General features: G+C 34.9%; 4 protein-coding genes across 5 annotated transcripts; 3 read left to right on the plus strand and 1 right to left on the minus strand.

Annotated features, from left to right (window-relative positions):
- Window positions 1–686: 686 nt before the first annotated feature.
- LOC110702050 (anamorsin homolog) lies at window positions 687–9122 on the plus strand. Its single transcript, XM_021879692.1, has 8 exons — window positions 687–927; window positions 1132–1267; window positions 1880–2046; window positions 2157–2258; window positions 4291–4447; window positions 4567–4703; window positions 6270–6344; window positions 8735–9122. Exons 2-8 carry the CDS (start codon window positions 1138–1140, stop codon window positions 8771–8773), a joined length of 807 nt encoding a protein of 268 aa, XP_021735384.1. The 5' UTR covers window positions 687–927; window positions 1132–1137; the 3' UTR covers window positions 8774–9122.
- Window positions 9123–9595: 473 nt separating this feature from the next.
- LOC110702051 (protein COFACTOR ASSEMBLY OF COMPLEX C SUBUNIT B CCB3, chloroplastic-like) lies at window positions 9596–11302 on the minus strand. Its single transcript, XM_021879693.1, has 2 exons — window positions 10943–11302; window positions 9596–10181 (listed from the first exon to the last, which is right to left on the minus strand). The coding sequence occupies exons 1-2, from the start codon at window positions 10976–10978 to the stop codon at window positions 9648–9650; spliced, it is 570 nt and encodes a 189-aa protein (XP_021735385.1). The 5' UTR covers window positions 10979–11302; the 3' UTR covers window positions 9596–9647.
- Window positions 11303–12979: 1677 nt separating this feature from the next.
- Window positions 12980–17708, plus strand: LOC110702052 (protein S-acyltransferase 11-like). 2 transcript variants are annotated; one of them, XM_021879694.1, is made up of 5 exons: window positions 12980–13132; window positions 13223–13320; window positions 15028–15250; window positions 16290–16588; window positions 16982–17708. In XM_021879694.1, exons 1-5 carry the CDS (start codon window positions 13117–13119, stop codon window positions 17459–17461), a joined length of 1116 nt encoding a protein of 371 aa, XP_021735386.1. In that variant the 5' UTR covers window positions 12980–13116; the 3' UTR covers window positions 17462–17708. The 2 variants fall into 2 exon arrangements, with proteins under 2 accessions (XP_021735386.1, XP_021735388.1); XM_021879696.1 differs by having other exon boundaries at window positions 16410–16588.
- Window positions 17709–18543: 835 nt separating this feature from the next.
- On the plus strand, window positions 18544–20338 carry LOC110701818 (large ribosomal RNA subunit accumulation protein YCED homolog 2, chloroplastic-like). Its single transcript, XM_021879442.1, has 8 exons — window positions 18544–18550; window positions 18610–18677; window positions 18758–18937; window positions 19031–19120; window positions 19552–19641; window positions 19725–19805; window positions 19890–19935; window positions 20029–20338. The coding sequence occupies exons 1-8, from the start codon at window positions 18544–18546 to the stop codon at window positions 20103–20105; spliced, it is 639 nt and encodes a 212-aa protein (XP_021735134.1). The 3' UTR covers window positions 20106–20338.
- The last annotated feature ends 5270 nt before the right edge of the window (window positions 20339–25608 follow it).

The following is a 25608-nucleotide window of genomic DNA, read 5'->3' on the forward strand; positions in this document are numbered from 1 at the left end:
ATTAAACGTAAAAAAAATATGGTTATTTAAACCATTTGAGCCAACTATCAACTATGTCATAAACATAAAAATAAATTTATATAATTGATAATCACAGGTCTAAAAAAGGGACAATATAAATATCAAATGCACATATTCACAAGGAATAATTAAAGTAATAACTCGGTACAACGCTCGGGCTATACACTAGTTTTTTTTTTTAAAAATCAAGATCCATAATAATATTATTGTGAATTAGGTCTAAACTTGGTTTTTCAATAATATTTAAATAGAAAATAATCCAAAGTTTAATTTTCATGTTATAATTCTTTCATTTTTTTTGGGTAACGTGGAAGTTTATTTTTCTCGATCTTAGCTAATTTTTTTTAATACTTCGTAATTAAAACCCTGTATTCTTCACCTTACAAAAAATAATATTAAATACAAAGTAAACATTATTTCAATTAATTATAATTAATTTAAATTCGTTAAAAATAATTTGAATATAGTAAAACTAATTTCACAAATTCTTATATGTGGCTGGTCACACTATGTAACAACCATAATGGTCGGTTAGTGTTCTAAGAGTTACTCAATCATTTTTAAAGGGTTATTCGATATGTGTGACAGTGTGAGTTACTCAATATTTTTAAAGGGTTATTCGATATGTGTTATAGTGATTTTTTTTTTTTTTTTTACAAACGGTTACATGGTGTGGATACTGCCGAGCCGTACACGACTATTTATTTATTTATTTTTAAGAAAAGAAGCTTGTACGTAGTAATTTTTGAAACCGCCAAACTTGAACATCTATATGAGTATTACGAGTATATATTTTTGGCATTGAGAAGTAGAACTAAGAAACTTGTTCTCTTAAAACTCCCCATTTCACACCGAACTTAGGGTTTCTACAATTCTTGCTGATCTTCAAAATCTCGATTTATCTCGGTAATCATCTCTTTTGTTTTTGAATTTCTCTTTCATCAGTTTGTACTCAAACAACTTATCGTTTAATCTTTGTTATAGATTTTCGTTCTTCAAATTTTACTTCATTTCTTGCTGAATAATTGTTCAATTTTCAATTAATGTCGAATTAAACCCTAAGATTTTGCAATTTGAAAAAAAATGATTTGATTTTCGTGAAATTTGCAGGATAAAATGGCAATTCTTGCAATTACCGATGTTGTGATCTTGCCCCTTAGTACCGTATCCAGTTCGAAGAATGAGCTTAAGCTCGAAGGATCAGTGCTTGATAATACTTTTATCATCACCCTCGCTTCGTCTCTAAGTAATTTCTTTTACATTGTTTTTTGTGTGAAGAATTGATCTTTGTTGTGTATGCAATTTTATTTTTTTTCCTAATGTGTAATTTTTGCAATTTTTCAATACAAAGTTGATACAGAATATTTGTAAAATCTTATGATCTATTACTCAATCCTTTTTATTAAATTTTCGATGTATCAATTTGTCGATTTGATATTCTTGATTGTTCAACAGTTTGGAAATGGGGGATCATGCTTATAGAGGGTTTCTAGGGTTTATGTTATTGGCGTTGGGAAGGTTTGATGCTATTGGGAAATTTATAACTGCAATATTGTCTTCTTGGGATTATTTCTTGTATGTAAACCGATTATCTTGGTTTAGTATTAGAATGAGAGTCTCCTATTCAGTTGCTTCAAATAGTGGCAATGAGACGTTGCTGACTTGCTACAGGTGGACGCTTTTTTGCTCTGAATTTCAAATTAATGTATTTATTTTCATCTGTTTGCTGTTGCTTGTCTGATCTTGAATATGTGATGCAATGTTTGCAAAACATTATCCTTTTACATCCTGTGTAGAAAATCCCTCGTTTATTGCACATTATTTTTCTACCAGTTTTATAATGACATGAACTTATCAGGTACACTGCCTTTGGAATCGTCATCTATGGATACTGTTATTGGTGTTTCCAAAACACGAGACTTTCCTGCTGCTCCAATGCTTGCTGAATTGTTCAGAGTTCTGAAGCCAGATGGAAGAATTCTTATTTGTCTGTCTGAACTTGCTGGTGATCTACCTTCAGACAATGTAATATCTAACTATTTTGGAATTGTTGGATTGCTGACGATATTGAAAGTTGACTTTACATGTGTTCACTTGTCCATTGAACCCTGATAGATATTTATGGCAATCTGCAGATTCTTTCTTCTCTGGAGCGGAAAATACTTGTAGCAGGATTCTTGGAACCAGAAGCTAGCCAACAGCAACCGGACGCTTTATCAGGAGTTCAAACTATCCAAGTTAGTTGCATGTCATTAGTGTTAATTACTTAATCCTCATAGCATATGCAGTAATCTTCAATTTATTCTGAAAGTCTTTATAAGAGTTTCTCTGTAAGGTCTGTTTGAATTTTGGTTCAACAAAAAAAAATCAATGTCCTTCTAAAATGTGGTGATACAGAACTGGTTACGTGTACTATTTTTTTTCAAGAGATGGGAATACAAAGCATGCTTCTCTGTGATAACTGATAAGCTTGACCGTCTGTTTCTAACTTGTTTATGCTGGTGTTGGATTTGGGGGTTAGCATAAGCTATTTGAAAATTTGATTGTAGTTTCAAGGTAAATCAACATTTTATGCATCTCTGGAGTGGTGATTGGGTGAGATATAGTTTTAAAAATATTTTTATGGAGCAAGGGGAAGTTTCAAGAATTTTTGTCTTTGCACTTTTTATCATCATATTTTTATAGTTACCATTACACATGACTGTTTATGGGGATTGATATTGTTTGTGGGCTCCATTTATTTCTTGATTGTTGCACGAGCATAATAATATTTATGCCACTTTTCTTGAATAAGAGACTGTTAAGGTTTTGTCATTTCACAGTTCTTTCTCAAAAACTTTATATATGTATGACTAGAAGAAGTAGCTTGAATTGGCATTGTGAAAGCTTGCTTTCTTGCATCGTATTGCTAATTTTTAGGCTCTACTAAACTGCTCTCATCTAGTCATAATTGTTTAGCACTGAACTACTTATGTGGTTCTCAGTTCTCACTGCATTGTCTATTGAAATATGAACCTATTTTAGTGTTAGAATTTCATATCCTATTGATTGGGAATCAATTCTGCCATATTTTTATCATGATCAAAAGTTATTTCAAACTCTTTTAGGTTTCTTTATGACCATCAGGAACCCTTTGTTTTTGCTGTTCCCCCCCCCCCCCCTTTTTTTTTCATGGAATAATTTGTACATCTTCATCTGTAAATTAGGATGCTTAGTAAGTACTAAGTAGACCTTTCTAGATAATTTGGTTTTCTCTCCAGTTTAGGGGTTGGCACTTGTTATCATATACTCCTTACATCCCAAATTACTTGCCCATTTTTCCTTTTGGCCACTTTTTTTTCCCCATTTCCTCAATAAGAAGGCTACAAATGACAATGAACGCAACTTGTTACATATGGATCATCTTTTTAAGGTGCAACTTGTTTAGGTTTTTGTTCGTTTGTTGATAGCAAACAATGTTTTGACCTAAACATGCTTTGAATTAAGTGGATTTGTCAGCTTTGATCAATCACATAATCTAAGAATTCGTGACCACTTTGATTAAGCATCAAGATTAAAGGCTATGCTTAGTTCATCTTATATAAGTACTTTATTACTTATTTCAAATCAGGGAAAAAAAAGTTCAGATCATATGTTATCATTTCATGTGCAATTTTTTATCGCTAACAACCGTAAATCTGATAAGACCCTACTCGATTTATTCTTACCTTACGGATTAGTGTGCATAAAGTCAAATTTTAGTCAAATTAGGCAATCAAATCAGTTTAGTTCAGATGAGAATTAGATCACATTAGAAAAAATAAGAACTAAACATAGCCTAACAACATTCATTTACCAGTTGTCCTAATATTATCTTATTAATTGTGGTGGAACTTTTGGTTCATGTAGCCGACCCCACTTATGGGATTAAGGCTTTGATTGATTGATTGATTTGTGATGGAACTTTGAATAAGTATGATTAAAAATGTCATTATTTTAGAAAAAAAAAATTATAATGATCCAGTAGTTCTTTATGAATGCTTACAATTTTGAAGTAGGAACTTATCGGACATGGTGATTATTTTAAGCTAGAGGTAAAAGAGATTCAAATCCCGGCCCCTCTATTATTTTTGGCCAAGATCCGCCTATGTAGATAAGGATTACGGAATGAGGACAATTTATCCTTGAAACAAGATGATTGTTTTTTTCCACTGTTTACGTAGGATTTGTTTTTCTTTTTATTTTATTTTTTTATTTGATAAAAAATTGAGAAGTGTACTTCAATTACAGGTTAAAGCCAAGAAGCCATCTTGGAAAATTGGATCATCTTTTTCCCTCAAAGCCTCAAAAGGTTTACCCAAGGTTCAAATTGATGATGATATGGATCTGATTGATGAGGACACTCTATTAACTGAGGAGGACTTGAAGAAACCACAACTTCCTGCTGGTAAGATCTTGGAAAAATAAGGATGTTCCTCACTCCCCCCCCCCCCCACTCTTTTCTCCTTTTGTCCTGGGAATTTGCTCTCCAATATATATGCATGATGATCCAAATTATCATTACAGCCGGGGATTGTGAAGTTGGAAGCACAAGGAAAGCCTGCAAGAACTGTTCATGTGGTAGGGCTGAGGAAGGGCAGAAAGTTGCAAAATTGGGGCTAACAATGGAACAGCTAGATAATCCTCAGTCTGCATGTGGAAGTGTATGTGTTGTAGCATCATATTTACAATTGTGGTATCTTAATTCAGAGTATCTTGACTTTTGAAGATGGTTATGCATGTTTCATTATGTTTTTTTAATTAGGGGTGAAAGTTCGGTATTCGGTTTGGATTTTACTCCAAACCGAATCCAAACCGAATTATTTCGGTTTCAGATTTTTGAAACCGAATCCAAACCGAATTTGGATTCAATCCAATCCAATCCAAACCGAAATAATTCGGTTTTGAAAAATGAATCCAATCCAAACCAAACTTAAATTTGGGCTTTTATTTGGGCCTTAAATTTGGGCTTTTATTTGGGCCTATTGTTTTAGTCATTTAAAAGGCCTAAATTTTGTACGTTTCCTGAACAAATTTTTAAGAAAAAACTAAAGTCTTTAAGACTAATATTTGTCACATTAAGTAATAGCATAATAATAAAAAATAAAAAAACATTCCAGCCATTAGAATAAAATTACAGACATAATAGAAATCTTAAAAATGAATTAACAGTCCAACTAGCAGCAACTTAATTCAATTGGCAGCAGCTTAATGAAACAATGGCAACAGCTTAATTGGCTGGCAGCTTCAACTCTTCAACCGTTCAATCAAGCTCAACCAAGTCTTGGTTATTTTGACCACCACCAATTGTGTCAAATTTCTCAAGTCTAACAACAGAAACAAAAAAACAAGTTACATAATATATATGAAATAATGAAAAAAAATATCATATAATAATTGTTGTTATTAAAACATATCAAACAGAGGCTATGGGTGAACATCAATTATCACCAAACAATCAATCTATCACCAATTCGAACATCAAATATCACCAAACAATCAATCTATCACCAATTCGAAGTTTTCGAACAAAATAAAGGAAATCTAGGGACAATTAGACAAAGGAAAATTCACCAATTCGAACTATAAAACATCAAATTCACCAATTCACAAAGGAATATTACCATTTCGAACATAGCAAAACATCAAATTCGCAAAATCGAAGAGAAGCAGGAAAAGAGAAGTGAAATCTGAAAAGAGAAGGTATTCTTACCTTTGACTGAATCAGAACGTGGTGGTGACTGGTGAGCGTTGAGCGGCGGTGAGATACCGAAGTACCGGACTGGTGGTGGACAGACGGAGTGAGGTGGTGAGGGAGAGAAGAGGGAAAATCTAGGGTTTTGGTGAGGGAAAGTGAAACCGTGAAAGGGAAATGGGAAAAGAGGGGACGAAAAGATCTAGGGTTTTGGATATATATATGTCATAAAATGGGCTGGATTAGTGGGCTTATAAATTTCGGTTCGGTGTTCGGTTTTCGGTTTTTCGAATTCCAAAACCGAATCCACACCGAAATATTTCGGTTTCTATTTTTTCAAACCGATCCAATCCGAAAATCGAAAAAAAACCAAACCGAATTGCTTATTCGGTTTGGATTGGTTCGGTTTTCGGTTTTTATCCAATTTACTTTCACCCCTATTTTTAATTGATGCGAATCATCTATATTGCTTGTTTGCTCATTATTGGTTGCCATCCTATCTGAAACTCTCCTGTTGGGCTTCCTAAAATTACAGTGTGGACTAGGAGATGCTTTTAGGTGCAGCACATGCCCATACAAAGGTCTTCCAGCATTTAAACTTGGGGATAAGGTACACCTTTCTCTTCCTTACTTTAATGCTTTACTCATTTAAATAATTGTTATTACTGTTTTTCCTGCCTTTGTTCTACCAAAGTGGCTATCCATCGATCTATATATATGAGCATTTGGGCAGTTTAAGGTACGGAGTATCAAAGAGTGGGTGGAAAGCTGAGAACTTTTGCGGAAGTTAGATTTTTATACTACCTCCGTTTCAAGTTAGTTGCAACTTTGGGAGGTTTGCGGACTCCTAGGCAAAATTTCATAATGTGTAATTAATGAATTAAATAATATACAATTAAGGGTAAGAGAGAGAGTGGGGATGTTTAATTATTCAAACACCACCACCAGTTCACTGCCAACACCAACCAGTCCACCACCACCCTCATCAGCACCACCCACCATATAGCCACCAAAAACCCACCCCACTCACCTTGAACCACCTCGAACCCACCCCCACTAACATAAACCACCACAAAGAACCACCGTGAAATCCACCCCTAACCTTAAACCACCTGAATTCAGCCTCACTCACCCACGAAAACCACTCCCTACTCTAAACCACCTCTAAATCAGCTTCACCCACCGTAAAATATAACCCGTCGTCACCTCGAACCAACCCGAACCCACAAAAACCACTCCAAACCATCAGATCTAAACGATTAGAAGAGAGGGAGAGGGAAATAAGAACACTGGAGGTAGAGGGGGTGGTCAGAGGTGGCGAAATCGAAGGTGGTCTTCAGTGGTGGCGAAATCGAAGGTGATCTTCAGTGGTGGCAAAATCTAAGGTGGTCTTCAATGGTGGCGCCATTGAAGGTGGTGGCTAGAGCCCTAAAGGTGGCGCCGTGGCGGCGACATTGAAAGTGGTGGTTGGATGAGTTCGTGGAGCTAGGATGAAGATTGATGGAAGTTGAATGATTTATGTTGATTATGTTAGGTTATTATTTAATGATTCATGATGTAGTGAGTTAATTGTGTTTAAGTAAGGATATTTTTGTAATTTTATTAAAAAGAACTTACTAAAAAGGGGAAAAAATGGAAAGTTGCAACTAATATGTAACGGAGGTAGTAATTTATATGGTACTAAACTATTTTCAATGGGTTTGTAGAGGTTCTTACCTAGAGTATGGGAGTGAGATAGGGGCTTTATGTCAGTTATTTCCGAATGATGTTTTTAGTCTTAACCCTACATTTTAAAAAAGACAGTATTCTTAGCATCTAGCCCAAATTGTATTATATTCTCCCGATGAATGGCAAGTAAATAATATTTGGGAAGATCAAGCTACTGAACTCTTGCACCAATAAGGTGTCCAGTTGTGCAGTGACTGGTTTGTCCTTTGTTTGAATTTTATTGTAGGCACCTTATACTTTTCTATTTTTTTTTTCTTTTTTTTTTTTCTTTCAATTGTGGAAGCCAGTTAAAAGATCTTGTAACAATATTACTGCTGAGAAAATATTTGATACTCATAAAGTTGTTTGAGAGAGCTCTAGCTTTGGACTGTTGTCAATCTTGTCATTGCTTTTAGCCTCCAACTATAGGTGCACCGTGCAGTGATGTTGAGTTATAGCTCAAGTTCTCTGTTAGGTATTCTATAGACTTGGAACTTGGGTAGTGAACATTCTCCATGCAAAAAAGCGCTGGTATTTTTTGCCAAAAATCTGGATCATTATATATCCTGAGATACCCTCAGTTTTGGGTTCCATCAGTGTCTTAATAGACTAGTAGTTAAATGTCACTATACTTACGTAGCTTACTCCATTATTAGTTTCTATATCAATTTTTGAACATGTCCACCTCTGTTACTGTATCCTTGTAATGTACTTCGCATTTGTTTGCTGAGAAGGAAATGGATGGAAAGGAAAGGGAAATGAAATAAGTAGCTTTCCTACACTATTTATTATTGAAGACCTCATATTAAAATCATACTTTCTTTCCTCCTAAATCAGTGGAATTTGGATCGAAGGAAAGTCGAGAACATAAAGTCCCTCTATCGCTTAACTAAGGAATGTATGCAAATCCTGCAAAGGAATATTATATTTCTCCCTATCTTTTCCTTTCCCTTCCCTTGCTCCAGTTATTATTTAAAATAAAACGTAAATTATGAGTTAATTGACTGTCTTGTTTATTTAAAATCAAAATGGTAGAGCTTCTGATGCAGTTTGGTGAAGACTAGTATATTCTTTATAATCCAGTTTGATTTATTTCTGTAATTGTTTTTTTTCCTAAATGGTGCATCTTCCAATGCATAAAACCCTGTGAGGTAGAATCCAAAATTCACGCAGATTTCAGCTATATAGATGCATGTCTAGATAATTTTATCTCTCACAAAACTATTAAACTTCAATGTTTGATTATGAATTTATGCTTATAATGTATCTGTGCTTGATTGTTCAATGTTGCAGGTTTCTTTGGCGAGTAGTTTCCTTGATGCAGATATCTAAACTGGAGCAGGATTCATTTGTATTTTTTGAGAGCACCGTGTTTGTTTTAAGGGTCATGATCGTGCAATGTTTAGAATTAGAAATGTAACTATTCTTTCAAGGATACTATAGTTTTCCTAAATTTTGACATATACTTCGTATGTAATATGCGAACTCGTTGAACTAGAAAGAAATATAGTCATGGTCTTCTGTGATGTAATCTGTTTTGATAAAGAAATCATCTATGCCTCCATTGGCCATCTAGTCTCGAGCTTTCCATTTCCCATTACAGGCAACATCTGCATTTTATTGTAAATTTCTGCAGTTGCAAGAAGTTTAATAAGAAATCCTATTTTATGGTGATTGAATAGTTGAGGATGGTGATAGTAGACTAGCAGATAATTGGTAATGTGCAGGATGTCAATTGACACAATTTATCTTATTTGGAGATTATGCGAAATTCTTGACGTAATTGCTGTGAGACAATCTTTTTTTTTTTTTGACAATCACCTGTGAGACAATCTTGCAGTAGATATAATGAGCCAAAATCTTGCTCTCTAAATAATAAGGCACACTTAAATATTCGTCTTTAAGAAATTTAATAAATATTCTGTCAAAAGGTAAAATGAGAATTTTTTTTTAACATGATATCAAAAATTGGCTTTTTATTTTGTGTTGAATGGAGTACTCCATATTACTCTGTGGTTGCTGTCATGAATATACATTACAATACCATTGCTCATCATGCGACTAACCAAAAAAAAAAAAAAAAAAAAAAGTAGAGTTTTCAAAAATTTGTAAATACACAAATTGTTAAAAGTTATGAACCCAAAAATTATAATATAGGCACCAAAGTAGACTGATGACCATCTACTCTTTCAGCCGTGTTAACTACTTACATCTGCTGAGAAAGGAGGACCAGAAGTCCTTGAGGTCCTACTAAAATCTCATTTAAGAAACTAAGTAATCCAAACCAAACCACAGGTGTTACATCCACACCGCCAAGGGGTGGAATCACTTTGCGCGTAGGAACCAGAATTGGTTCTGTAGGTGCATAAGCAAGAACATATGGGAACTTACCCACCGGAAGTCTTGGATACCATGACATGACTATCCTTAGGATGAAAAGGAAGGAAAATGCCGAAAGGAAAGGTCCTATAAAGGGAATGACAGCCTTTGCTGTGGCTGCATCCAACTCTATTAACAGTATATTGTGCTTCAGCTCATTGAAGATATGTGCTGTTTCGAGCATACTGATGTTGTTAGTTGTAGCAAGAGCAAACATATCAGATATTGGTTGAGAGTTGGTTATTCCTTGATGCGAGATTTCAGTGACTGTTTGAGCAGAAACTCCCAAGACACACCGGGGACTAAGTGTTATCTGTGGGCTGTGATCTAGGTTTCGTCTTGTGGGACTCCTGAATCTTTTCTGCATAGACACAACAGATGGGTCATAAGTATCTACAGAATGACAAACTATAAGAACAAGGACATCCTGATCAGTTGTCAAAGCACTCATTCTAGATGATTTGTCAATTTTTTCATAGATGAAACTACAAGATATAGGATCAGATTGACTGGTTGTCTCCCTCGTATTGGGAAAGCCCTTCCCTCTAAGTCGACTGCAATCCTATTTATTATCATTTTGTCAGACGACTTTCCAAGATCTTATCAGTGTACACAACAGAGAATTCAAGAAATATTCGGAACATCTAAAGAATACGTACGAGCAGCAAAATATGCACAATTCTCTGATTAAAATTGTCCTGAATAGAAATGAAGGTAGCAGCAACTTAGGTGTTGCCATTCAGACTGAAGTCACTAAACCTGCCAATCTTCAGGTCTGCTTTGGACTACAACAGTTTGATATCCAAAATTAACTACTCGTATTACAGTTATCGTTTTTCTCATTGCTGGTTCTGCTACTAGTACATGAATTTCGTTACGCAAAGTTGATCAAATCCACATCAAAAAGACAAAGTCATTCAGGGAAGTAAAAAAAAGACGATATCTTCAATGAATTAGTAATACATAAGCATTTCTTTAATCTATGTGCTCACCTAATAGATACAGGACTAAGGAAACTAAGAAAGGAGAGATTAGTGGTCATAACAAGTGATTAATTACTAGTAATTATATTTATATATGGACTAATTTACTGCCAAAAAAATAAAAATAAAGAGCACTTACTAGCAAAAGGGGGTAAGATTTGCAAAGGGTTGCCATCAAACACTGTAAGCAAGCAAACCAATGAACTGAAAATTGAAAAAATGAGGATAAAATTAAACTCTGCTTATAATTTTGATATACACTAAAATCTGAAATGAACTTTGAGGTTGCAGAGAGAGAGAGAGAGTGAAAGTGAGTGTGGATTGTTATTTGGTCTAGAAGCTGAAAGGAAGGAGGAAAGAGTGAAGGAGATGGGATTAAGGAATGGATAAGACTCCTATTGCATTTCTCTTCCTTTTTTTTAAAGGAGGGTACTTCTTCTGTTTTTTAAATTGACACGTTTTGTTCTTTTTGTGATTTAAATCTAACTAGGTTAAAATTCCGTGTAATACACGGTTGTAAAATATTTTTGACAATAAAATTACAAAATACTACATAAAGTATATAAAAGATATTGAAAAATATTTCATTTTGATATATATGGATTTTATATTTTTTTTTTTTTTTTTTTTGAAGAAACGTTGTAGGTGTCTCTTATATTGATAATTTGTCCAACAAAATATAGGGAGAAACCTCACAAGTCACAAGGGGCATGGTTCTCCAAAACTTGTTCAATACCAAAAGGTAAACGAGCTAAATTATGGGCAACAACATTACCGTCCCGTTTAACCAAACACCAAGCAACAGAAATTAAAGAAAATTGCATCAAGGTCAGTAAAGAAGTGAGAAGCAAGAAGCGAAAAAGGCAGGAAAATTTTTCACAAGGTAATGAGAAGTGTCATGGAATTTTTCACAAGGTAATGAGAAGTGTCATGGAAGGATTTGCTTTTAGTATAGGTTAATAGATGAAAAATTTAATCATGTGAGATATTGCTAGGTTCGTTACTATATTCTCAAAATAATAACTTTTTATACTTTTTGCTTATCATAATTAATGATATTAATAGTTGAATTCGTGCATTCACAAGAGGTATTAGCTCGTGTGTTAGCTGTCCGCACGACGTTAGCTCGTTTTTAACTCAATTAGGGGTTACTCGGTTGGTTAGGGGTTACTCGTGTGTTAGTCGGCCACACGGCGTGACCAACATTACACAAAAGTTGTTGTTAGAAATTATGTTTATCTTTTCAAATACTACCTCCGTTATAGGTTATGTGCAACGATTAGACATTTTTCCTCTCTGCTTTATGTCAAATTGTTGCACATAACCTGTAACGGAAGTAGTAGAAAAATATTTGACATCCCATATTTCCATTTCACACAAATTATATCATTGAAAATTGCATATGTTCATAACATTTTTTTAAAGAAGCATAATTTCATAACATAGTGAATCTCTTTTTTATTTTTATTTTTATTTTTATTTTTTATTTTTTATTTTTTATTTTTTATTTTGTGGTGGTTGAAAAGGTAAGAAAGACAATAATTATATCATTGGAAATTGCATATGTTCATAACATTTTTTTTTTGAAAGAAGCATAATTTCATAACATAAGTGAATCTCTCTCTCTCTTTATATATATATATATATATATATATATATATATATATATATATATATATATATATATATATATTTATTTATTTATTTATTTATTTTTATTTTTTATTTTGTGGTAGTTGAAAAGGTAAGAAAGACAATAATTAGAAAGTCCGGCTTACAAGGAATTTCTAATGTATTAGAAGAGAAATTGGTAAATAGACTAGGATATTACTAAACATAATACTTGTACTATCAAGAATTAAGTAACCTACTGTTTCAAAAAAAAAAAAAAAAAAAAGAATTAAGTAACCTACATTAGCGATCCAATTTAGCACACGATTTATCTCTGATAGATGTGATTTATCTCTGGTAGATGTGATGGATGATCCAATTATAAATTTGATTGAGGAGAAAATGAATGTCATTGCAATTTTTTTTTTTACTTGTAACATGAATGTCTTTGCAATTATATCATTTTTTTTACTTGTAAAATGAAGAAAATGAATGTCTTTGCAATTATAAATTTTTTTTTACTTGTAACATGAGTAAAGCATATTAATTAATTAATTAAATTAAATTATTTCGAGTGTATTACTACTATTATTAGTTATTGAAAAACCTTGACTTTCTTTAATTATTCATTCCTTTCCTTTCCATGGCTGTGTGGAGGTGGTGTCTGTCTTAATTCTCAACACACCGACTTCCTCCGCCGCCATGGCCGCCATCAATGGTGAGCTCACTTTCTCTCTCCTCTTTCTTCTCCTTCTCCATCTCACTTTCTCTCTCTTCTTCTGAAATTCTCTGTGATTTGCTTTTGCAGTGCAACGTTCTCCTTCTCCTCCTCCTCTCGAAGAATCCAACAATGGCTTCCTCTCTCAATCACTCGCATCTACTTCTCCTCCCTCTTCTCAAACTCTGGTAATTTTCTTTTTTTTTTTTGTTCGTGATTATCAAATTTATAGGTTGAATTTTACTAAGAAATCGAGTATTTGACTTTTAAATTATGCTATTTTGAAGTAGTTTAAGTATTAAATTAGTTGATTGTATGCTTGATTTTCGGATGGTTGACCTAATTGAAGTTGGAATTGGATTTGTTTTTTATTTCAATGGATTAAGTTAATCTTTTCATGTAATCAAAGCAATTTAATTTGCATTGAAGTTGCTTTGATTTGAATTTTTCACTGGTTGACTGAGTATAACTGTATGAATTGTTTGTACGAAAATGTTTGAATTAATTGGATATTTTTTTGTTTGATTTCTCTTTTGTGTGATTGTTCTTAATGAATGATTGATGCTGGAAAGAAAGACTTGAAATTCTACTGTGATCAGGGTATTCCACATCTCCAAATATTTGAATCAATGACTTGATCAATTTATTTTTGCTGATAACCTCATACCTTTTAATTTCATTGATCCTCGAAAATCGACTCTTGAGAATCAATCAATGTTGGTACACTACCTCAGGGTAACTGTGTCTTAGTCTGAAAGTCTCCTGATTATTCTACTCCAACTGTATATGCATTTGTGTTTAGTCTGAAAGTACTAGGCTGTAGGAATGTCCTAAAGCAAAGTGCTCTAATGCTAAGGAATGATAAGACGGTTTTAGGGTAGATACACTTCTCGGTAATGGAATCCGTAGATAGCCAATGCGGTCCTTTATCTCTTCACAATAGAATAGGAAAAGGAAAGAGGAAATTTTTTATCATAGCTGTATATCATTATTTTTGGGCTTCATGGATATGGGGATTTAGAAAACATGGTATATATGTCAGAACGAGCGGATTAAATTAAAAATATTTCATATATATTTTCGAGTTTGTTTTCAATCTGGCAACACCTGCAATTTTGACAAAGAGTTGCTTAATCATTGGGTTCATTCTGCTATGGCCATCCCCAAAGCCATGTGCTTCTTGTTTATCTTGTGATACCAACTTATCCGAGTTATTGGATCCATATCATTCTAGGTTTGAGTTTGCTTTGTTTTGGAAAATGTTGTTTTTTGCCGTCTTCCCCAAATTACCTATTTTTTCAATGAATTCCATCATCTTTCTCTGAAAATAAAACCGATTCAGGTTGTATTGGGATTGATTTTGTATGTCATGTGTTGAACTTAGAACAAAGTTACACTCTCTATTGAGTTGCTATTGTGGTGTAGCGGGGAGACTGGTTAGAATTGTGTTGGTTTCAGGAAAAATGAGTTATTTAGTGAAATACTACTGAGCTGCAGTATTACGCGTCTATGGTCCTGCCTTGATTAAACAATTGATAATATGTTTCATGGTTAGCGTTTGGCATATGCTGGTCAGAATGCATATCTGGAGGATTGCCTTACACACAGTTTAACTAGATAGATATTCTTGCCTGATGGCATTATGCCCCTTCGTACTTGATTACTTCTTCCTCCTTGATTCTGATTCTGTCCCAACTTAGGAAACACTGTAAGGGCCTCTTATAAATTGCTATCCGAACTCGTAATTGGCTTGTTCATGTCCAAGATACAACATAATATGTTGACTGGTGTTGCTTGTTGAATGTGTCTTATCTATGTGTTATGTTGTTCAATATCAGAAATCCTATTCTGAATCAAGGCACTTCGTAAAATCCTGTGTTGCCTCAACTTTTCAGGAGCAGTACCCATCTTCCATGGAACATGATTATGAATCGATATGCTGGGGCTGTGGATTGCGACTTATTCTCCCATCAAATGCACCAGTTTTTAAGTGTGGTTGGTGTGGGGCAATAACCAAACAAAATGAAAGCAGACGTGAAGGCAAAAAATTGCGGTGGAGGCGTTTACGTGATCGTTGCTTTGTTTCTATCCTCCTTGTATTTGTGTCATTTGTTATATGTAAGCCTCATGCCCCTTTTAAAATCTATTTTTTCTGGTCGTTCATAGGATCATTCCTGCTCTTTGTAGTTTCTCAAACTTGTATATGTCAACACAAGAAAGCCTGTTCACTGCTTTAAATTATTTTCCATTGGTGCTGGCTTTGCTTCCTTGTGAGATTGGGTTGCATGTAGGAGTGTAGGTCTTCTCGTTTCTCCTTGGGCTATGATTTATGCCATGTAGTATGTCCTATACTATAACCTCTTTCTCAAACTGCCAATTCAAACAGGGATGATGATGCAGGCTTTTATAAAGGCACATATTTACTTAAATTTATATTCCCTTACACTTCTTGCCCCTTCCCTCCCCCCTTTCTCTAAAAAGAAGAAATAAGGGAGACAGAGAAAAAGGCTACCCCTTTCCTAATTGGTGAGCTGTGAATCCATTTAACCTTTTGCTATCACTTTTAGAGCAACTATCTTGGTGCAATATCATTTGGTGGCTTGGAGTCTTGGACTCCTTGGAGATTTTATCTCTCTTGTAGCTAAGCAGTTGACTATTGTCTATGTGTTTGCTTACTTGCAATTTCAGTGGCTTTGATTTCTACAATTTCAGCTAAAATTCGATCATTATCCTTTTTATTTTACCTTTTAGTATGTATGATGAACTAGCCTAAGGGGAGGGGTAGTCTAGGCAATGCATGACTAATTTTTAGAATTAAGTTTGAGGTAGCTTGATCAACAAGAAGAGGGGAGTTGGTCTATACGTAAAGGAGTTGAGCAACAGGAAAACTATGTTGAATAATGATTAAAATTTTAATTTATCATAATCAGCTTTAAGATCTGGGTTTTTGATCTCCTAAGTGCTGATTTTGTATTGTTAATACAACCATTTATCAATTTTTCCTAATTCTCTTCCTTGTTTCTACAAATCTGACTTTCCTGCCTATAACAGTATTTTTTTCTTGCAAATGATTCTTATGGATCTTATTGAAAAGATCTCTCTAATCTATGCTTTGATAACTAGTGACTCTGTTTCACTGTCTTATATGGATATGTAGGTGGTGGTTTGTGGGCTGTATACCCAGTTATATTTTCAGTGAGCTTATTTTGTGGCGTATTCCACAGTATAGTTACTTTCCTATTGTCTGTGTCTACTGTTTCTATGTTCGGCCTGGCAGCCATCACTGATGCTGGCACTCCGTCGCCAGTTGTGTGGGGTAGCTATCCAGCTGTGAGGAAAGATGAATTACAGGATTATACTTTCTGCCAGTACTGCTCTAAGCCTAAATCACCTAGAGCTCATCATTGCAGTTCGTGTGGGTCTTGTGTGTTGGACATGGATCATCACTGCCCATTTGTAAGTTTGCAAGATCTTGCTTTGCTTTTGAAAGTTGCTTCATATTCTTGTTTTGGTTACTGTTTTTTTTTTTTTTTTTTTTTTTTTTTTTTTTTTTTTTTTTTTTTTTTTTTCTTGTAAGTTGCTTTGCTTTTGAAAGTTGCTTCATATTCTTGTTTTGAAAGTTGCTTCATATTCTTGTAAGTGGTTGTCTGGTTAGTGGCTAGAGCGTAACTCTGGCTGTCTGATTACAATGTCATGCTTCGTTTAATGGCTAAAATGCTCTTACAGCTAAACAGTGAAGCTTGTTGGACTCTTAGCTTTAAAATTTCCCGGCTTGTGAATACATGGAATCAAACAATCCTACTTTTGGATGCTTTAAATGATGTTATCAATTTCATTACTATTTTGCAGATTGGAAACTGTGTTGGTGCAGGAAATCATCGTTATTTCATCGGCTTCCTTATTGTAGCTGTTATTAGTGTAACGTATGCTGCCATCATGTCTGCTTATGCAATCCTCCATGTATTACCATCTGTGGGTGAGGGATCTTTTCAGGAGATGCATGGACTCAACAGCAACATTGCATTCATGGGCATCCTAAAAGACATATTTATTGCATTTGTGACTTCTGCTGTGTTCTTTTCGCCAAGAGGGCTTGTTCTTCTTTATCTATTTGTAGCTAGTATTTCTGTGGGGATAGGCTTAACTGTGCTTTTATGGCAACAACTATATTTCATCTACGAGGGAAGAACGTATTTAACTAGCTTAAGTTCACAGGATGATGCAGAACGGGACTGCAGAAACCTGTACCGATTTTTTGGTTTCCCACATTCCTTTTCCCTATATTTTCGTGTTTGTTGTAATTCTAAGAAAATTCACAGAAAGTTATGATTTCCCCCCAATTTCATCCCACTGAAGGGTTTGGGCGAGTATATCCGTCATGTACGAGTTTTGCTTGTTAGATAGGTAGGAAACAACCTTTGTGTGGTTATTTCAGGGATCATCTTTGGAGGCATTGGGGATGATACTGTTTTTATAGTGTTGTTGATTAGTGTTGTAAATTAGTAATTCATTGAAGATCTCATTAACACAGATATAACTTTAATCTCTATTATTGTCTTACTAGTTTTTTTCCTTTTGATGATTTTGTTTTAGCTGTTTATATTCAAGAATTTAAGCACCAAACCCTTCCTTTCACCTTTGATTGTCAGTCTTGTGATATTGTGAGCAGGATCCTCTGAAGTCAAATTCATTGTTAGTCTTGGAAGAAAGAGTTACAGATTTTTATTTTTTATTTATTTATTTATTTATTTATTTATTATTATGATTATTATTATTTTTTCACAATCTCTCAAAAATAGAAAAGGTTTTGAGGAATTGGATTTTAAAAAATGATTTACTACCTCCTTCCCTAAATAAAAGCTCTATCTTCCCAATTTCTTGTTCCTAAAATTCTTGTTTAATTAATACATTTTATATAACCCTACAATGTTATTATTTGTCACTTCTTCTAAAAAAGTACACTATTCCACACCATTTTTTATTCAACCAGATTTAACAATACCATGTTATGATTATTTTTTTCCCCTTCCTAAAATCCCGTGTTCAAGAGAAATGAAGTGTATATTTAGGGACGAAGCGATATAAATACCAAAGGTAATTGGTTGCGCCACGTAAGATATATTGGGTTGTAAAGTTTTCTAGAGAGGAAAAGGAGAGGCCGAGACTCGAGAGAGGATCAAAGTGTGAAAAAAGAGGGCATAATATATATATATATATATATATATATATATATATATATATATATATATATATATATATATATATATATATATATATATATATATATATATATATATACGGATATACCCCTCCACATGCACATCACGTGAGGGAAAGAGAAGATACATAAGCCACATATTATGTGATAATGCCTTTGTATCAGTGACCTCAGAACTTTGTTGAGAACAAAGATGGCAGGTGCCACCCATCTGAGTTCAGCTAAAACATCAACACATTAAAATCTCCAATATTTCCAGCAAAATCAATACCTTCATTTCCTCAAATCATCAAAATCAGAGCTTCAAGAAAAAATGAAGAACCCCTGGTATAATATATAACATGCTATTATATCAAGTTTATGATGTTATATTATATACTTATTCCTTGTGATTATGGTTGAATCAGATAACCAGAAAAGCTTCAAAGTCACCACGACGTGTGATCAGTATACCTGCATCCACTGGAAGATGGCCTGGTCAATGGACTTGTGAGTACCTAGTCTCCCTGAAGGATCTTCAGTTGGATGATTTAGCTGAGGATGGTCGAAAAGATACTGAGGTTTTTGTCAGTCTTTCCCTTCAGAAGGTAATCTGTCCTCCCTTTCTATATACATTGCAACTACTTAGACTTTGCTTATAACTAACATCAAGCTGCACGTAAAATCGCTTCGATTGCCAGCACGCAGGATTTGGCCTGTCTGTAGATGGAAAGGTGGTTACAACCATTGCCAGGAAGTGCAGCAGTTGCTCTTCTCCTTACTGCAGAACGGTATTATATTACTATTTTTTTTTTGTTTAAATTAGCTTATTTATAATTTTTTTTTTACATGTTTCAGAAAAATGTGACATATATATATCTGTGATTCTGTGGACAATATAATGCAATTCCTTATCCTATAATTACTTAGCTTGCACAGGACAAAATGTAGTTGATAATACCAACAATCGTTTAATATTGTTTTTCATATACTTCATTTAGAAATAGTGGTCAAGTTTCGACTTTTATACTATTCACACACTCTACTTTTGACATTTTTTGGGATTATGTTAGATGAGTCTCAACATGTACTAGAAAACATCAAATCATTATAATATTTATTTATGTATATTGAATGGTTGAAGTTATGCATTGACATTGACAAACATGAATAGAGATGCTGCAACTTTTTCTAAACAGAGGAAGCAATAATATTTTCACAGATTGACACAAGCATACGTGTTTGGGTTCTGCCTGATGACAGAGATGATTCGTCGACAGAGCTTCCAGAGATTGGAAGTGATGATCCATCAGTAAGAAGTTCAACATTCCTCACCTGATTTCTAGACCGCAGACATAGACTTTAGATGTATTAACATGGATATAATGGATGCAGGTTATCTATGTAAGACCGGGGTATGAAGCCGACTTAGGCTCTCTTGTACAAGACACAATAAGACTCCAAACAGCAGTTAAGGTATTATAAGAAAAATTAAGCATAACTTTGTCTCTTAAATAGGCAAATTTGGTTAGTTTATCAGTGAACTGTTTCTGTTATCAGGAGACTTGTTCTGAATCATGTGAGAAATCTGAACCAAAACTTCACTGTAAGCATTCTTTTACATACCATCATGTCTAAAACGAAGTATCCATCATTTGTTGCCTGAAATTTGCATCTGACGCGTAAAAATTGTCTGCAGATATAGGTGATCAAAGGACTGCTTCTCTAGACAGGAGGTGGTCTAAACTCTTACAGCTTAGGAACGCAAATCGCTGATGCACAAACTAAATCATAACATATAGATGACTAGCAAAGATTAAGGTCATGTTATCTGTTTTCTTTTTGTAGTCATAGCAAGATGAGTGATGCTACATTGTCACTAGTGGATTATGCTACATTGGGGGTCGAATGAATTGGGCAATATACTGTTCTTGTGCTTCATAGTATCATAAGTATATAAGAGAGAAATGATGTCTGTCAAATATATTAATGTATAAATTATTAATGAACATCATACTATGAACATAATGTCAAAATGTCATATCTTTGGGAACAATATACTATGAACATAATGTCAAATATATTAATGTAGAAATTGATTCTAGATTTTTAGTAAATGTTCCCAAAGATTTACCTAGAATGGACTGAAAGGGTTGTGATATGTATTTTATACTCATTGTACATCATCTGTTTTAAGAACATCATCTGTCATTTTACACAATCAAGGTAAACTAAGCTACTATCTCTGTAAAAGAAAATAGGTTAATACTTATTACTTAATAGTAATTCAAGGAGCCTTACATACAGGGTTGACCCTAGTGAGGTCGAACCGAATAGCAGCTACTTTTAGAGACAAAATATTTGCCAAAAGGCCAAATTTTTGTAGTGTACCAAGGAGGACCTTAAAATCATATGGTAATGAGGGGAGTAGCCCCCTAGTCTTATAAAATGGACACAACTTTTTAATTTCTTCAATGTAAAAGTCACTTTCCAACACTTTTATACTCTTTTAATGTGGGACAACATTTTTACTCACATGTATATGGGTTTGCTCATGGGCTCAACAATACTGAAATAAATGCAAGGATTTCCCATTGCGTTTATGACGGTGCATCTAATCTTTGGCTAATTATTTTTGAGGCCTTGATTGAGACTATACAAAGTTACAAGCTCTTTTGCTCAAGTTTTTGACCATTATTTTTTAAAGGTAGTGCTATAATGGCCTTAGAGCTAAAAATAAACATTTAATATTTTTCCTAATTTGATACGAAGTACAATATTAATTAAACTATGCATTATAAAAACACGCATTAATCATTTTTACGTAATTAATGTTATATTTTCAATTTTAGGTTTTTTTTGAACAAAATTTTCATTTTTAGTTTACCCCTACAAATTATGTACTCCGTATATTACAATAACAATTTCCTTTTTATTGGCTGCGGATTTGGTGTCAAAGCACTCATGGACTGTGACACTTGAACACATTTTTTTGCACTTAATTTGAGTATTATTATTCTTTAATTACTTATCTCTAATTTCTCTATAATTCATATATTGTACTCCGTACTGTATTGAATTTCAAACAAAGTTTCTTGTTTATTTTTTTGACCTTGCATATTTTGATGTCCTGAAACTATTCAATATTTCAATTTTCAAAGACGTAACTTATCTCTACTTGTTTAGTTTCATTTTTTGTACTGAATTGAATTCCAACTAAAGCTTCTTGTTTATTTTTTTGACCTTGCATCTTTTGATGCCCTGATACTATTCAATATTTCAAAGACGTTACCTTTTTTTGGCTTTGGTTCTTCACAATTAACCTTGGCATTTTTATAAATTTTTTTTGCTAGTGTATCATACAGTAAGTTGGAAGATCGATCTTTCACGTTATCCTAAGTTGATATTAGCTTATTTTAGAAATAATCGATCAAACCAGATTAGATAGATCTTTTGCTGTTTAATTTATGTTTAGATTCTATCAAAAATCAATCTTTAACTTTTTTTGAAGGCAAATGGGAGGGGTAGAATTATTAATAAAAAAAGAGTTACACAATAATAACAACTTAATTAACAAGCTCCACGTAAAAATAGTTAGATTATGTCCGTCTCCCTATGGTGGAGCCGTTAATTGTTGTTAGGGCTCGTTAGTCAAACTTATTAAAATCATGATAATTTCAAAATTTGATAAAAGGTGGAAAAACCCCTAATGTATGGTTGGTGCACCCGGGTGCACCATGCGCATGGTGCACCCGGAAAGAACATAAGGTATATTTAAAAGAACATGGGCAAAAAAAGAACATTATATATATTTATAAAGAACATGAGCATAATATGTTCTTTAAGTTTGACGATTATGTTCTTTGAGTTTGAACTATATATTCTTTATATTATACAATATATTCTTTAATGCATGTACATTAAAAAAAAAAAAAAACCAACCAATCACTCGAGTAACCAGAAAAAAGAACATGTTCTTTAATGTATTATCATGTTCTTTTTGTAAAGACTTTATGTTCTTTGGCTAGAGGTGATCAAAGTTAGAACGGCCCGACCCGATTTTGCACGTGTTTTGGGCAGAATTTTTTTCGCCCCCAAAATCGGGTCGGACCCTGCCCTTAAATTTAATTTTTTGGGCAGGTTTGGGAATGCATTTTAGTTGATTTTTTTACTCGACCCGAAAAGCCCGCATGGCCGGACAATTTTGGGCACAAAAACTTCGGCCCAAAATTTGGCCCGACCCGAGAAGTGAGCTGATTTTTTAATCTTGGCCCGGCCCACCCAATGATCGCCTACATCTTTGTCAAACACGAACATGTTCTTTTTTGTCAAATATAATGTTTTTTTTTCAAACACGTTCAACACCTAAATAACCATGAAAAATAATATGTTCTTTTTGTAAAGACTTTATGTTATTTGTAATGTCATGTTCTTGTCAAACACAAACATGTTCTTTTGTCAAACATAGGTATGTTCTTTTTCTAACACTAGCATGTTCTTTTTTTTGCCCATGTTCCTTTTTTTGCCCATGTTCTTTAAAATATGTCTAATGTTCTTTCCGGATGCACCATGCGCATGGTGCACCCGGGTGCACTATACTATTTTTATCCTTTCTTGTTTCTTGTTTTTGATTTTCTGTTTTTTTAAAAAAAAAAACTAAAAATAAGAAACGCAATACCAAACAAGCCCTAAGGGATCTTCAAGTATTATTCATTTAAGTTATTATTAATTTAATGTAATGTTGTTATGGGATAAGTTATTATCAAAATGCATTTATTAATTATCCCATTAAAGCTATTTTTATATATTTTTTTTTGGATAAAACTATTGTATTTTATTTAATTATTTAAACACTACAATCTAACATAATACAAAATAGAAAATAATATGTACTCTAAAAAAAGAAAATTATTGTAGTATTAAAATCCAAAATAAACACCGTACAAATCGATCTTTTACCCACATTCTTCCACAAAACAATATACAGCAACCAAACCATCTATTAAACCAAGGACCCCAACCAAACCATCTATTAAACGGATTTTTTACGAAAGTAAGCTTAATTGGCAAACAATTTACCAATCTAGACGCGTGGCCAAACTATTTACGAAACTGAGCTTTTGACATAAAACGCTGCCTCGGTCAGCGTTTTACCTTTGGTTATTATTTTTTTTTATAAAATTTCGTATTATGTGAAATACAAATTTAAAAAAAAAAAATTGGAAATACAGTAAAACGCTGACTCAGTCAGCGTTTTTCTTGTATCCATAACAGAGAAAAACGCTGACTGAGTCAGCGTTTTACACCTAAGCATAAAACGCTGCCTCAGTCAGCGTTTTATCTGCTGGCTGAAGGCAGCAACAGCAGGCCCCCAACAGCAGCCAGTGCAGCCCCCTTCCACATCCACCAACACCACCACCCTCCTCCTCCACATCCACCACCACCATCACCCTCCTCCTCCACATCCACCACCACCACCACCACCCTCCTCCTCCATATCCACCACCCTTCTCCTCCAAATCCACCACATCCACCACCCTCCTCCTCCACATCCACCACCACCACCACCCTCCTCCTCCACATCCTCCAACACCTCCACCACCCTCCTCCTCCACATCCACCACCTCCACCACCCATCCTCCTCCACATCCACCACCTCCACATCCACAATTTATTTTGAACGAAATGAGTCAAACGTGGACAAATAAGGAATTTGAAATTCAAACAAGACATAAATTCATTCAAATAATTATTAAAATAATAATGTAATGTAAGTGTTATGTACAACAAACTAGAGAAGGTCATTACAGCAAATAAATCAGATAATTCTATCCTATTCTGACTCATCAATTTGGTGTAACGGCTCTCTATCCTGTATGTCCACTCTCGGCCTTTGACGACGGCTGTAGTGACGGACCATGGTAAATGGGTTCGGGCGTACTGGCGGAGTCAGCTGGCTAGAAGATGGGTCATCAGGATGACGTAGGGGCGCGGAACTGCGAATGTCGTACTCCTCTGCGCCCGTGAATGACGAAGGATCACCCCCACAGCTACTCTGGCCAGCCTCGAACTGTGAGTGACTAGAGTGGCCGCCATGATCGTCCCGGGGGTGGACGAGATAGGCGTGACCATATCTCTGCAAGGTAGCCATGCCCATATCTCGCACCCGCTCGACCTGTGCTCTGGGCGGCTCAGGTATGCCTGGAAGGACGTCCGACAGTGCGTCAACCATCGCCGTCATATCCAACGCCTGCAGTAATTAAGGATGATTTAGTTGAATGATATACAAATTTAAAATTGATAAAGATAAGTTAATCAAATACACTTACATATCCCCTGATCACGTCAAAGGATGGATGGTAATGTGCGGATGGCGGTGCGTAGCTGGGGTTGATGAAACGCCGTGTAATTCGCATGTACCACTCCATGTATGGATCGTATGGATCCATAACGCCGTGGATGGGGTCACCAGTGACGACGAACTCCAACCGTCGATGCCACAAGTCAATGTACTGGGCATGCTCCGTCCGCCAGTTCCTGTCGCTCTTTCCCCGACGGTCAATGCGGTGCAGCCGGGCACTAGTGTCACACTGCTGGGGGACAGTCTGTCGTAGTCCAAACTGTCGCATGACTCGATCTGGTAGGTGACCCTCGACGACCTCAAAACAGATCAGGGGGACCCTAGAACGCCACTGCGCCTGATGATCTAGCAGATGTGGAGGCATGGAAGCAACTAAATCAGCTTCATACGGGTCCCATGTCATCTGCGATAACACATAAAAGTAACATAATAAACAGGTTAGTGCATATTAAATATGTTAAGAGTATACATAATAAATAACAATTTCATAAACAAATTAAAGATTTCACTTGATCCTCGGTCAGTCGATCAAGGGCGTCTCGGTAGTACGGCAGACCCCTCGCCGCATGCGCATATGTCAGCTTGGGGACCGCCCATCTGCAAGCGTACGCCTCGTCAGCAGAAGGTCGTGGTGGAGGAATGTACCGCTCATACTGCTGGTCCTGATCCTGCTGCCCCTGACGATGTATAGCAGGCCTACCTGGCCTGCCTACATGGATGTGCTCCCAAGACCAATACTGGACATCAAACACACAAAACTAGGTTAATTGTAAACTAAGTAAGAACTTTCCGAATTAAATTGTTAACAGATAGGTAGGTTACCTGAAGCAAAAATAACGGTTCGTTGATCTCACGAGAACCCCGGCGGGATGCTCTACACAGATGGCGATACAACATTGCTAGACAAGCACTGCCCCA

The sequence above is a fragment of the Chenopodium quinoa genome, unplaced genomic scaffold (assembly GCF_001683475.1).
Source record: "Chenopodium quinoa cultivar QQ74 unplaced genomic scaffold, ASM168347v1, whole genome shotgun sequence".
In the NCBI taxonomy this organism is placed as follows: Eukaryota; Viridiplantae; Streptophyta; class Magnoliopsida; order Caryophyllales; family Amaranthaceae; genus Chenopodium; species Chenopodium quinoa.

Excerpts from the sequence above, each read along its gene's own strand:
- LOC110702050 (XM_021879692.1), top strand. The coding sequence starts at position 1,138 with ATGGCAATTCTTGCAATTACCGATGTTGTGATCTTGCCCCTTAGTACC. Across the intron at positions 2,259-4,290 it reads CAGGAGTTCAAACTATCCAA|GTTAAAGCCAAGAAGCCATC; the intron begins GTTAGTTGCATG and ends CTTCAATTACAG. Across the intron at positions 4,704-6,269 it reads CTCAGTCTGCATGTGGAAGT|TGTGGACTAGGAGATGCTTT; the intron begins GTATGTGTTGTA and ends CTAAAATTACAG.
- LOC110702051 (XM_021879693.1), bottom strand. The coding sequence starts at position 10,978 with ATGGCAACCCTTTGCAAATCTTACCCCCTTTTGCTA. Across the intron at positions 10,182-10,942 it reads AATCTTACCCCCTTTTGCTA|AAAAGATTCAGGAGTCCCAC; the intron begins GTAAGTGCTCTT and ends GTGTCTATGCAG.
- LOC110702052 (XM_021879694.1), top strand. Across the intron at positions 13,321-15,027 it reads CTCCCTCTTCTCAAACTCTG|GAGCAGTACCCATCTTCCAT; the intron begins GTAATTTTCTTT and ends TCAACTTTTCAG. Across the intron at positions 15,251-16,289 it reads ATTTGTGTCATTTGTTATAT|GTGGTGGTTTGTGGGCTGTA; the intron begins GTAAGCCTCATG and ends ATGGATATGTAG.
- LOC110701818 (XM_021879442.1), top strand. Across the intron at positions 18,938-19,030 it reads TCAGTCTTTCCCTTCAGAAG|CACGCAGGATTTGGCCTGTC; the intron begins GTAATCTGTCCT and ends TTCGATTGCCAG. Across the intron at positions 19,936-20,028 it reads ATCTGAACCAAAACTTCACT|ATATAGGTGATCAAAGGACT; the intron begins GTAAGCATTCTT and ends AATTGTCTGCAG.